We start from the raw sequence: 13509 nt of genomic DNA on the forward strand, positions 1-13509 counted from the left end.
CTTGCACTGATCCTATTTGCTCCCCATCCTCATTCATAACCCTGACATTCAGCCAGGGGAACAGAGAGAGAGAAGGGGGATGGAAAAACGGGGTCAGAAAACATCTACTTGTAGCTTGGTCATTGAAACAACACTCCTCCCCCACGAGTCTTTGTCCAGAAGCCCCTGTGGGTCCGGTTTAGAAGCCCCCTGCAGGCCGTCCTGGGGCAGGTGAATTGCCCCTTTGTGTCTGAATCCTTCAAACCTCCCTCAAGCAGGTCAACTGACTTGTCCAAAGCCTGCAAAATGGGCCTCCTGATAATGAGGATTAAATGAGGGAGCCACAGAGAGCACGCAGCTCGACACAGAAAGTCACTAAAATCAAATTAAGGGGTGGGGACAATGAGAAAGCGTGACTGGTAAAGGAGGGGGTGATAAAGGAGGTCAGGAGAATGGTGGGTAGAGCGGCTGAGGGGCAGGGGCGGCCAGAACAGGGCCCACAGGCCCCAGCCATGCAAAAAGTCCGCTCACCCCTTGGAGGGAGCGCCCCTGACTGGGTGAGCGACTCCGAGGCCCCGCCCCGGGCTGGCCCCACCCAGGCACTGGGGTCCCGCCCCCTAGCCCCACCTCTGTCCTACTGCACCCCGCCCCTCACCCTAGCCCCGCCTCCAAGGCCCGGAAGCGAAAATCGTTCCGCCTCTTCCGAGCGGGGTCACGGCCAGGGCGCCGCGAGCGCGGACAGCCTGTGTGCGGGGCTCTCAGCGGGTCGGGGTGGTCCCCCGCCCGGCGCCATGTCCCGGAACCTGCGCACCGCGCTCATCTTCGGCGGCTTCATCTCCCTGATCGGCGCCGCCTTCTACCCTATCTACTTCCGGCCCCTAATGCGGCTGGAGGAGTACCGTGAGTGACCCGTGACCCCGCGCGGCGGCCTGGTCTCAGTAACAACCCCCCTCCGCCCCCCACCCCCCCGACCCCCCCAGCCCGCACCTGTACCTGGGGCGGTGGAGAGAGCTTGGCTCGGGAGTGAGGCAGGCCTGGGTTCGAATCCTGCCGTGTGCGGCTCTGTGACCGTGGACAAGTGACCTAATATCTCATACTCTCAGCATCCTCCTCTATAAATGGCTGTTTGTAATAGCTAAAACAAAACCGTTTAGCCTCCAAAGTGGTAATGAAAGCAGTCTGCACATAGTAGGTTGACACCAAATATTAGTTCACGCGCATAGGTAACGTTCGCTGAACGCTTACTGTGTGTCACATTAGGCACACATTGGATCTTTTAATGTCCACAGCCTCACTTTGAGGTAGGTATTAAAGCCCGTTTTACAGGTGGGAAAACTGAGGCTCCGAGAGGTTGTATAACAGGCCCAAGGTCACATAGCTAATATGTTGCAAGGCAGATATTCCAATCCTGGCCTGTGTCTCCAGGGCTTCTCCCGCACGCGGAAACTGGGAATGGTGATATTGGAGGGAGGCAGATGGAACCCTAATCATCGTGAGCTTGAAGGTGTTTTTATTGCACTTCATTTCCATTCCCAGAGATGCCTTTGAACGGAAATGTTTCGAACCTAAACCCTTAACCTGGGTTTGTGAATTTTTCCTCTCTTTTTTTCCCTCAACTCTTTTTTCAGATTCTGCTGTCTTCCTTCATTTTAAGCGGGTTGCTCACATGACAATGGTGAATATCCTGGGAGTAATTTTCCTCCTTAATCATTCAAGTTCTATCATTCTAAAAGCCAAACTCTCCTTCCTTGAGACCTATACCTCAGCAAGGATTAGCACTTTGATACATCTGAAACCATCTGTCAGAGAGAAAATATTAGGCATTAGAGGCTCATTTTGTTCTCCAGGAAACCTGAATCATCTTGAAGATGGAAGAAGGCCAACCCTGCCCCTGGAGAATATTAGCGGAGGCTGAAAGCTTGGCGATTTGAAGGCAAAAGCTCCGTATAAATGCTCTGCCCATTACAAATGCTACAACATTTGGTTTCTGGAGGCAGAGCGTTTTTAAGTGCGCACTCACATTTCCTTGTAGCTTCTTTTCATCAGGCAGGATTGAAATGGCCTCTGTGCATTCTGCCTTCCAGCCTGTGTCCGGGCACCCTGCGTCGGGGTAAACACAGGGCTGTGTGAAGCCCTGCATAATCTCGTTCCATCATCCTTCCTGCCTGGATGTCTGCCCCGGGCTGTTTTATTAGGGCATCGAGCGTGGGACAAGGGGTACTGCGATGGAGCCCACTAGAAAAGTTTCAGTTAGGAAGACTAAAGCAGTGGCTCTCAGCTGGGGATGGTTTTGTCCCCCAGGGGACATTTGGTTCTTTCTGGAGACATTTGTGCTTGTCACAACTGGGGGTGGAGTGGGGTGGTGTGAGGGAGCTACTGGCATCTAGTGGGTAGAGGCCAGGGATGCTGCTAAACTTTCTGCAGTGCACAGGACAGGGCCCCGTGACAGAGAATTGCCCCGCCCCAAATGTGCATGGTGCAGAGGTTGAGAAATGCTCATCTAGATCAGATTCAAAAGGTGTGAGTTTGTGCCGTGTAACCCAACACCGCCTCATAGGGATACCCTAGAATCTATGTTTGTCTGAGGTGCTTGAGACAGAAAATCAGGCCTTGTAGGCGAACGTTGAGAGAGCGTGGCTACAATATCTACATTTTAACTGGAAAGCAGTCTACGCCTGCCCACTTTTCTGGTTCAATTTTAATTAATGTGGCCAACTCTTCTCTAAGAGTCCTAGTTGATTCTTTAAACAAGTAAGTAATACGAGACAGCTAGTATTTATTGAAAATTTAGTATCTGTCCGCCTCTCTTCCAGGCACTTCATACATATTAACCCATCTAGTTTCCATTTGTTGCAGCTGCTGTGTGATCATCACTCCCATTTTGTATGTGGACAGTGTGCGGTATGGGACAGTTAAGTGACTTGCGCAAGGACCCAGAGTGGATGAGTCAGAACTGGGGTTGGAACCAGTGCACTTAGTCGACCCACCACCATACTGTCTCTGGGGGGGGGGGGGGGGCGGGGGGTTTGTCCGGGGAGGAAGGCAGGTGAGGGTCTAAATCCCTTACTAGATGAGAATCTTAAGGTAAGTCACTTAACCTCCCAGAGCCCAGCCCGTGTCTTCCTCTGGAGCACTGGAGTTAACAGGACTGAGTTTACAGGTTTGGGGATGTATTAGATGAGATAACAGGTGTGGAAACACCTAGTATAGTATTATAGTAGGTATCCCATAAAAATGTTGAAAAAATAAGGAGCCACAGGGCAGGGATATGAGACAAGGAGAGACTGCTGGCTGACCGGGCAGTAAACTGGGGCCCAGGAAGGTGAGGTGTCAGTGACCGGGCCGTGGGAACCTGGCGCATCTGCCACTCATTTCAGCACCTTGAACGCGCATTCAGTTAGCTCCTTTTGCATTTTTTATAACATGGCTTTTAGCACTTACCGTGTACTGGGTACTGTGTCAGGTGCCGGGTGTACATGACTGCACAAGACGGGCAGAGACTTCTCTCCACCTCCGTGTCCCCACCCTCATCCAACCCACTTCCCTCGCCCTCTCCTTGGACTTTGAGCTGGTCTCCCTGCCTCCTCGGGGCCCCAACTACTACTCCTTCTGTACCCAGCAGCCCCAGTAGTCTTTCTGGTTGCTCTTTTGTGGCTGATTTCTATTTGATTTGCATTTGTGGTTAAAGAACAAGGACTGTATGATTTTGATTCTTTGATATTAGTCACGATTTGCTTTGTGGCTTAATACAGGTCAATTTTTGCCAATGTTCCCTGGGTGCTTTAAGTGAGGATGTCATCTCGTTGTTTATGGAGTTCTGTGTGTGTCGATTACAGATCAAGCTTTTTAATTCTGTGACTTAGGTATCTTGAGGCCATTTTATTAGGTGCACACAATATAGAATACTCTGGAGACTTTCTTTCCAAGTATCATTACGTAAAGGGACCTCTTTATCCCTGCTATTCCTCACCAGCTGTATTTGGCCAATATTGTAGTTACCAGCATTGTTTTGGTTAGTGTTTTTCTGGTATATATATCCTGTTATCTTCAGCCTCTGTTTGTCTTTAAATCTCATAACCAGCCTAAACTGGAATTTTAAATTCAGTCTGATAATCCCTTTTAACTGTTAGACTGAGCTCATCTTCATTTATGTTTACTGATGTATTTATATTTGTTTGCCTTCTTTATGTTGTGTTTTCTATTTATTCTTCTTTTTCTATAACTCCTTTATTTTCTCCTTTTCTGCCTTTGAGTTTTCATTTTCTTCTATTCTTTTGAAAGTTTTACATTCTCTTGTGATTAAACTTTAAAGTTAGTCAATATCTTTATCCTCCTATGAAATATACAAAGACCTTAGAACGCCTCTCCCTGCCCCACACGCCCGGCCTGCCATGTGTTATTACTACTCCCCAGGCACTTAGGACTTTCAGAGTTTTGTACAGTCACGGATTGTTTCTCCTTGCCCACATGCTTCACTCACCGAACCCTACATCTCACTCTTTTCTAGTGTCAGTTTTCTTCATCCTGAGGTACACCTGATAATATTTCTTTCATGAGCATTTGCAACCGGGAAGGGAAGATTCATTCTGTTTGTCAGAACATGTCTGAACTCCGGTTTTCCCTGTGGCTGTTGGAAAGCCTGTCTCCATGCCATTTGTTCCTTGAATTTGATCATCTTGCTTGCTGGATTAAAATAGTTCCACAGCCCTCTGCTGTCCCCAGCGTCTAGCCAGCGAAGCTCATGGAAGTATTTTAATCAGGAGGGTGAGGTGATCAGATTTCACTGTCACTCCGGGTCAAGGCTGGAAACAAGAAGGCCTTTTACAGGAAAGCTGTTCTGAGAGTAGGGGGAGGTGACTGGAGCCTGAATCAGAGGAGTGGTGTGGGACTGGAGACAAGTACTGAATTTGGGGGCTGTGCCTAAGAAGTAAACCCTCCAGGGTGAGGGAGGAGACGAAGGAGAATGACACTTAATTTCCAGGCTCCGGCAGCTGAGGAGATGGTGGGTTGTTAACTAAGAAACATGAGAAGGAATTGGTTTGGGGAGAGGATGAGCGAGCTCAATTTTGGACGTATTGAGTTTTGGGGGTGTGGATGTGCTCTTGGAGATTCCCCGCAGGTAGCGGGGTGTGCTAGTCTGAACTGAGGCACTGGCCCTGGGTCGGAGCTGGATGGGGCAGTGGATCAGCACCGGCTGGGAGTCAGAGTCATTGCAGGTAAGGGCTTCCAGGCGGCACTGAGGGACTGAAAGAGATGAGCTGGCCTAGGACAGCACACAGCATTGCATGAACACGGTTGACATCCGGCGTGGTGAACACAGTATTTGCAGAGCAAGTGGTCAGAAGAAAGCCTTCAAAGGAGACTGAGAAGGAACAGTCAGAGCAAGAGGATTGAAACCAGCAGAGGCTGTGGGGTCACAAGTCCCGAGAAGACAACTAACTCTTCATGAGAAGGGGGATGGTCAGCAGGGTCAGGCTTCCCGGAGGCAGAAAGAGAAGAAGTGAAAATCCTCATTAGATTTCTGAAAAAGAAGGTGAAGACCGTAGGTTTTCTTGTTGAGGATGCTCTCAGTGGTTTGGTAGTCGTCAGAGAGCAGGCTGCAGCGGACAGAAGAGCGAATAGTGTGTTAAATTGACTAAAGATGTTCGCACAGCGAGGAGCATGCTATATTTGCAGCAGGTCAGGGGGTCTAGGGAGAGTTTTGTTTCAGGGAGAGATGGGACAGCCAAGAGGTGAGGTCTCTGATCAAAGAAAGATGAAGATAATCCGTAGAGTGACAGGTGGTAGGGGGTCTTGAGATCAGATGGAGGAGAGAGCCTTGGACCGAAGGCAGGACACCCCTTGCACCGGCTCAGGAGGGAGGGCAGGTATGGATGCAGCGAAATATAGGTTTGTTGTTGGGAAGTTGTGGGCACTTCTGGGTGATGACTTCTGTCCTCTTTGTAACGCGGCAAGTCCGGTTATCGGTGAGTGAGAGGCACCACCCGCAGCCAGACTCGCTCGCTCTTCAAACACTGCCTTTCCTGAGCTTCTGTGACCACCCCCTCTGCCAGTCGTCTTGCCTTTGCTCTTTCGCTCCTGCCTTTCAGCCACTCCTTCTTAGCCTCTCTTGGTGGGTCTTCCTCTTCTGACCACCTTTCCTCCATTTATGTTCCCCAGGACTCTGGGCAGACGGGGGGGAAGGGCAGCGCAGTTCTTGGAAGGTCAGGGCAAGGTAGGCCACACATCCAGTCCTTGAAAAGCGGGGCCAGTGGCTGGCAAGGGAAGAGCCCACACCATGGAGGGCCCGAGTATCGAGTCGGTGCCGGCCCTTCAGCTGGGCCAGCCTGACCAGTGGTGGCCAGCCTGGGTGGGCAGAGACCCCACCCCATAAGCTACTGGAATGAGCCTCGAGGCAGCAGAAAAGAAGAGGAAGGCTGCTTAGATAAAATAAAGTCAAGGCGATCGCCCAGGCTTTCAAAGCCGGCAACCCACTCTCACAAGACCGCCTTGTTGGGTTTCATGTTGACATTCAGCATGGTCTGCAGCTCTTTACTGACTCAGCCGGACTTTGCTGAGTGTCACACGGATTACAAGGTCAGTGCTACACGTGACACTTCAGTACGAAATGAGCACTGGGGAGTCGGCATTGGCGTTGGCAGTCAGCGATCTCAAAGCAGAAGTATGGGGCCGGTTCTGTTGTACTTCCGGAGGGAGTCCCAGATGATGCTTTTTAGCTCTCAGCCTGCTGGCGCGGCGTGGTTTATTCGAGGAGCCCACGTTTCGGGGAGAGTACAGCTGCTATAGCTAGGGCCTCATCTGGCTTTGTGTCCTAGAGCTAGACCGTGATCCTGAACGTGGCCTTTTAAAAGTAACATGCACTTTATACTCGCCTGTGAAATGAGACAGAATAGGATCATTTTCTGTGATCCTGTTCGTTTTTAACTTTACTTAGATGTGCAGAAGCATAAAATCGTAGAGTTCTGCCAGAAACCCTGTGCTCAGTCTCCTCGTTTAGGTGACTTGTCCAAGGTCACTTGGCACATTGATTGCTGGGTGGACTCTAGACTCTGACTCTCTGACCGTGGCTGCCGCTTAATGATGCCTGTTTCACATGCCTTTAAGACAGAAAAGAGTGCTTCCTAGCAGAGGGAAAGGTTACAGAATTGCTGTGAGACCTCACTTCCCTACCACCCGGCCGGTTCTTGTATTGCTGTACCTTCTGCCCCAACTGAAGTATGTTGTGTAGAGTCGGAACAGGGTTGTAAGTAATCACTTGTTCCAGAAATAATTCTTACTTCGGAAGGGCATTTTCCCCATGATATGCCAGGTACTAGAATACACTTTTTTATTTTTTTTTACGTTTATTTATTTTTGAGAGAGAGAGAGAGAGAGAGAGACAGAGTGCAAGTGGGGAAGGGTCAGAGAGAGAGAGGGAGACACAGAATCCAAAGCAGCGTCCAGGCTCCGAGCTGTCAGCACAGAGCCCGACGTGGGGCTCGAACTCATGAACTGTGAGATCGTGACCTGAGCAAAGTCGGACGCTTAACCAACTGAGCCACCCAGGTGCCCCTGGAATACGCTTTTTATTTCTCTCACCATAGAGTCAAATGCAGTGCAGACAGACTAAGGTCTTATTTTCCAACCGGCATTACAAAGCTCCCTGGGTTCAACCAGACTGTCTGGTGAGGAAATAAAAGTGTTTATAGTGTTGGGAGGAGTCAGTCCTTCCAGCGGCCATTTAGTCCCCCTCAGCCTCTGGTTCACACTTGCCACCATGGCCAATTTTTTTTTTTTTTTTTTTTTAAGTTTATCTAGTTTTTGAGTGAGAGAGTAAGAGAGAGAGAGCGTGCATGAGTCGGGGAAGGACAGAGAGAGAGAGGGGACGGAGGATCCAAAGCAGGTTCTGCACTGACAGTGGAAAGCCCGACGTGGGGCTCAAACTACAAGCCGTGAGATCATGACCATTTGGTCCCCTCTGCCACTAGTTCAGTGGGGCACCAGAGCACATCCAGGCCCGGACTACCCCACAGGCAGCTGGAGTGCAGAATGCAAACACTGAAAAAGTAATTTTTAAATTTTTTATTTGCTATTTTAAAAAAAAGATACTTTGAAGTAATCGTAATGGCCCAGTCATAAGGAAGTGTAAGGACTTCCTAAAAACTTGTTTTGCAGTTGAATATTTTAGTTATTAAAAAAAAAATTCCAACCAACAGCAAAGACCTAAGAATAGTATGATAAATCCCTGTATCTTCATCACCTAGATTTGCCAGTTAACATTTGGCCGCATTTGCTCCCCCCCCCCCCCCCCCGTCCCATATATTATATCACAGATCTATACATTCATGCATACATACATACACGCACATAATTACATCTACATATAATTATTAGTATTGTTTTGCTGAACCCTTTGAGAGTAAGTTTCAGGACATTGTGAGTTTTCATCCCCCAACACTTCCGCATGTATTTCCTAAGAACAAGGGCAATTCTCTTACATAACCACAATGCAGTTATCCAGGCCAGGAAATTTAATATTGACACAATGCTACTATCTCATATACGGTCCATATTCAAATGTTGCCATTTTTCGATTACTTCAGGTTTCGAGTTGCATTTAGTTTTAACCGTCTGTTGCCAAGGGGAGACAGGGAGGCGGCGTCCTGAGTCTGTTTTCTCACTGGGCACGGCTCCCAGGTCCTCTTCTGCACCTGCTTTTCAGCTTCTAGCTGCTGGCCCATCCCTCGGGCACCCCTGACCCTTATCAGGGGGTGCTTGGGAACACTCTTCTTTGTTGCTTCCTTGTGAATGTTAAAGTAACAAGTCACAGAGTGGAGCTGTTTCACAGTGTGGCCATTCAATAGAAAGATACATGTTTCACTTTCAAAGACTTAAAAATCATTAGGTGGATTCTGTCACTACAATACGATAATCAGCCTGTCCACATGCATTACCAGTTTTCATAATAATGCTTGGCCCTTTGACTGGAGATAATGATCCTCAATTAAAACTACAAATCAAACCACTGCCTTAGCACCAGGGGGCAGAGTCGGGCTTGCTGAGACACTAGAGTGAGGACTTTTCTAACTGACATTGCAAAGCTCCAGGCCCAGTATTACATATTTGCGTCTTAATCATTTCACTCCTGATAGAAACATGCTCTCTACTGAAAAGTCAGTAATTAGCTTATCCTGATTTGTTCACATGGTTAAAGCCCTGACTTCTGCATTGCCCTTTTCCTGAGGTTCATAGACCCTTGCCGTTTCTCTTAATGGTGGCAAAATAGAAACTTAGCGTCAACTTCAGCAACGTGGACTTCTAAATCCTGAGGGACCGGTTTGTTTTCCTTTTAGCGTATTCCGCATTCACAGATTTTAAAGTGTCTTTGTGTCATATCATGAATTTATATAAGACTGCTTTGGCTTTAGAGTATAAAACACTAATGGATTAAAGAAAACCAGGGGATGTAGATAGGATGCTAATACCGGTTATCACTTGGTAGGAACTAGTTCAGCAAATCGGTTTAAATTGCCTGTCCAAGCCAAAAAAAACGAGGTGGTTGCATAAGGACAAGGATTATAAAGAGATTATGGTCTATTTTAAATAAATCCTTAGCCTCTCTCCAGCCTCATTAGCAATTAGCAAGAAGGTGTGAAGACAGGGGTTCCGCTCTCTTCACTTGGTTCTCCATTGCATTGTAAGAGATTAGGACACAATTAGACATTCTGTCCTTGTTACCAAAAGTCAACTTCCTTTGGTGCTTGGCAGTCTGCCAGTGTCTTCGGCTCCGCGGTACCTGCCTCTTGGAGAATGTGTTCAGTATACCAGGATGTCTGATTTTCTTAAATCTATGGCTAGAAAGCTTTCTGGCAGTTGATCTTTTTATTTTTTTTTAAGAGCCACCTCTTTCATAATACTGGCAAGTGGACCTTTTAGGTGTGGACAGTTGTATCTGTTTTTGTTCCTGGCCCAGATGACAGTGTCGTCTTTTACTAGTTGGCATTTTCTAAGAGCATCTTTGAGACACATCCGCACTTTGAGAACTTACATGTTGACAATACGGTAGGGCTCAACGCTACAGGAGTTTAATGTCTTAGGAAATGAGATCGCCTTTTGTGTTGTTATTTTAGAAAACCTGACACTTGAGAGGCTCCGTTGTCCGCCCTTTGGCCTATCTTGGTCCGGAGGGTCTTGGTTGCCACTTACCTGCGACTTTTCAGAGAGGCCCGGGGAAACCATTGGGCCGTTGTCTGTAATGGCCTTCATTATGCTACGTCTTCCCTCCGTCTCCCTTAGAATTAGATATCAAGATTCACATGATCCCTGTTGGCCAGTATTTTATTTGCCAAAGCAAAACTTAACATTGATAAAACTATCAGGTAGGTCACTTAGGATTGACTTTCTGTCACATCACTGGAGAAGCAGGTTCAATGGATATTCGATTTGGCAAATCCCTGTTCCTTGTACCTTCGTGCTTCTTGTAACATTATGAGAATCCAGAGGCCAGAATAAAGAAAGCAGCCTAATATTAAATAAGAGCTAAATGTGGATTTCAAGAAACACTGTCAGCCTGATTAAAACAAAGGTCTGATTACAGCGTTTAATTACTGTAATTTAGTAGTAAACATCCTTTGGCTCCAAGTCTTTCCCCCGAAAAGCCGCCATTTGTTTGTCAAGATACTTAAAATAATAAGTCTTTGTTTTCACAGACCTTGGGTTTATTCTAAACCACTTAGAAAGATGTGTCAGAGCGCTTGAAGCCCACAGACATAAAATGCCCAATTTCTCTTGGCCCTTGCCTGTTGGGCATCTCCAAAGAGGTGGGCTAAAGCTGCCGGAGCTGAACCTCGCTTACTAATTGGCACAGCACCTGCAATCAATTAGGGAAGCTTCAATTATCCAAACCGAAGCCACCCACCCAAAGATTAATTTTCTGCTCTATTTCCTATGAAAAACATAGCATATTTAGCTCTGGGTCTAGTCCTTCGGCAGAGCGCATTTGAGACATAGAAACTACATCGTTTTCTTGTTAATTGTACTTGTTCCTTCAATTCAGCAGCCTTCCCCTCATAATATCCCACCCACTAGCTCTTTCAGAATTGTTCTTTTTCTGTTGTTTTGTTGCCTTTCCAAAATGCTGAGATCACCGAGAAAAGCTGTTAGTTGGGAGCTTTTTTTTTTGAAGTATGGCTCTCTTTTCCTTTATTGAAAATAGCCAGTCTTTCTGCTCTATAGGATTGAACTTCCATCACGTAAAAGCTGTGAGTTCTGGGGTCTCTGAATTCGGTAGCACTCATGTATGTTGTTTCCCGAATTGTCCCATGCATGTCATTGTCCCATATAAATAGAAAGATTTCTACCACCATGGTCCACCCACATCTACCTACCTACATTTCCCTCCCTCCCTCCCTCCCTCCCTCCCTCCCTCCCTCTCTCCCTCTCTTTCTTTCTTTCTTTCTTTCTTTCTTTCTTTCTTTCTTTCTATTTATTTTTGAGAGAGAGGGAGAGAGCAAATGTGAGCAGGGGAGGGGCAGAGAGAGGGAGACAGTATCCCTAGCAGTCTCCGCCCTGTCAGCACAGAGCCTGACTCGGGGCTCAAACTCATGAACTGTGTGTGAGATCATGGCCTGAGTCAAAATCAAGAGTCAGACACTTAACTGACTGAGCCACCCAGGGCCCCTCACCATCCCCACCCCCCACCCCCCACCCCCCCACCACCTTTCTAAGGAGCCGTTTTTCTTCTGTGTTTTTTAGAGAAAGAGCAAGCCATAAATCGAGCCGGTATCGTTCAAGAAGATGTACAGCCACCAGGTAAACTTAAAAATCAAAGCAAAATCTCATTTTACCGCTGTGGGGGGGGTGTGTGTGTGTGCTAGATGGTGATTGTGCTGTTCCTTGCACACCCGTGGCTGTTCTATGGGTGCACCCCAAGACTTCATTTTAATATTTCACCCCAGAATGTTTTTTGTGAGTTTGCACGTTCCCTCTTTTGCATTTGATAAGTAGGCATGAAAACCTCACAAGTGTGCGATTGAATGCCAAGTGTGAATAGCTGTTCTGCAGGCTTATTTCCAAGCACCTAGTTAAACACTAGCCTCACGGGAAAAGGCTGTTTGCTTGTGAACTGTTTTAATTGATACAGGATCCTGCTTTATACAGAGGCTCAAAAGCTCCCTTTGTGGCTGACTAGTTAGTTACATTCAGATGATCCAAGCTGAGTGAGAATGAGAAGTTTCCAGTTTCTTAACTAAAACTCTTGTAATCTGTGGCAGCGTTCTTTTTTTTTTTATTTTTTGTTTAGTTTTTGTTAACTAGGCCAGATACGTAGCTTCCTGTTGTGTGGCCATTTCTGAGCCATTTTGAAATCTGTCATGGCGGCCATGGCCTCCCAGCCGTCACTTTCCAGGACTCTGGCAGCTTACCCGCACTGTCTCAAACTATGTGGGAGTTGCACGACTCAATTCTGATGTCATTTCGCTTGTTTGCCGTTGAGGGAAGTGGTAGAAAGTTTAAAACGAATCCTGTTTTGATTCATGTTTCTTTCTCTAGGGTTAAAAGTGTGGTCTGATCCATTTGGCAGGAAATGAGAAGGCTATCAGCACCTCAATTATGAAAGACATCTTCTTGCTTTCGATTCTGCAGCAAGCACAATAAATGGCCTCGCTACAGAACGATGGCTGGAGAAGAAAAGTCCGTAAGGCTGAAAATAAGAGCACTGTGCACAAGGATTAATATTTCCCTTCTTAGGTATCAAAAGAACCCTGGAGCAAATCACACCATTAGGGAGGTTTTCATGATTCGCTTTACTTTCTAAAAATGAAGCTGTCTCACCCAGCTGTGTTTGGAGGAGTTCTACTTATTATTCAGTCTCTGCTGCTCTCCCAGCCGAGCTGTGATGTGAATGCAAGCAGCCAGTAGACTCGGGAAGGTCCTAGTCTGTGTGGCCATCTCCCAAATAGGAAATTTCAGTGGAACGCCACCGTGCTGAGCAGCCCCATGGGGCTCTTTGAAAATGGGCAAGTTGATAAAACTCTTTGAGGACAAGGTGCACTGTACTCTTGAAGAATAACCAGTTCAGCTTAACCATCTTGTCGGAGGCTGCCGCGTGTTGGGGTAGAAATCCGTGTTGAATTAACAGAAGTGACAATGTGTGTATTAAAGTGGATCTATTCTTAATTCACAATGGTGTAGGTTTTGTGTTTTTTTTTTTTCTTTTGAAAATCCTTTGTCAACTCCGTAAGTTACACTAAGAAGCCCTGTTTGGCTGGACGGTGTTTGACTAGATGTTCGGCGGCCTGGCATTTGTCGTTGTGTCTACAGGTAAACATTTTCAAGGTAAATAGCACATTTGTTGACACAGGTGACTTGTTGCTCACAGTGTCCTACCAGGGACCCCACCGGGTGCTGCAGAGGGGAGGGTGAGTATACCTTTGTCCCTCTGGTGCTTGGCCTGGCCCCTTACCAGATTATACGCCTTTGAAGAGATACCTCTTTTTCACCTTCAGGTTTCTCAGAGTGCCTTGCACATTACCGTAGGTTCTCCTTGGACGA

At 47.1% G+C, this 13509-nt stretch overlaps 1 protein-coding gene across 1 annotated transcript; it reads left to right on the forward strand.

Annotated features, from left to right (window-relative positions):
- The first annotated feature begins 662 nt into the window (after positions 1-662).
- SMIM20 (small integral membrane protein 20) lies at positions 663-13141 on the forward strand. The gene is made up of 3 exons (XM_049631888.1): positions 663-879; positions 11713-11769; positions 12508-13141. The coding sequence occupies exons 1-3, from the start codon at positions 771-773 to the stop codon at positions 12543-12545; spliced, it is 204 nt and encodes a 67-aa protein (XP_049487845.1). The 5' UTR covers positions 663-770; the 3' UTR covers positions 12546-13141.
- Positions 13142-13509: the final 368 nt, after the last annotated feature.

Source organism: Panthera uncia, chromosome B1, assembly GCF_023721935.1.
Source record: "Panthera uncia isolate 11264 chromosome B1, Puncia_PCG_1.0, whole genome shotgun sequence".
Classification (NCBI taxonomy): Eukaryota; Metazoa; Chordata; class Mammalia; order Carnivora; family Felidae; genus Panthera; species Panthera uncia.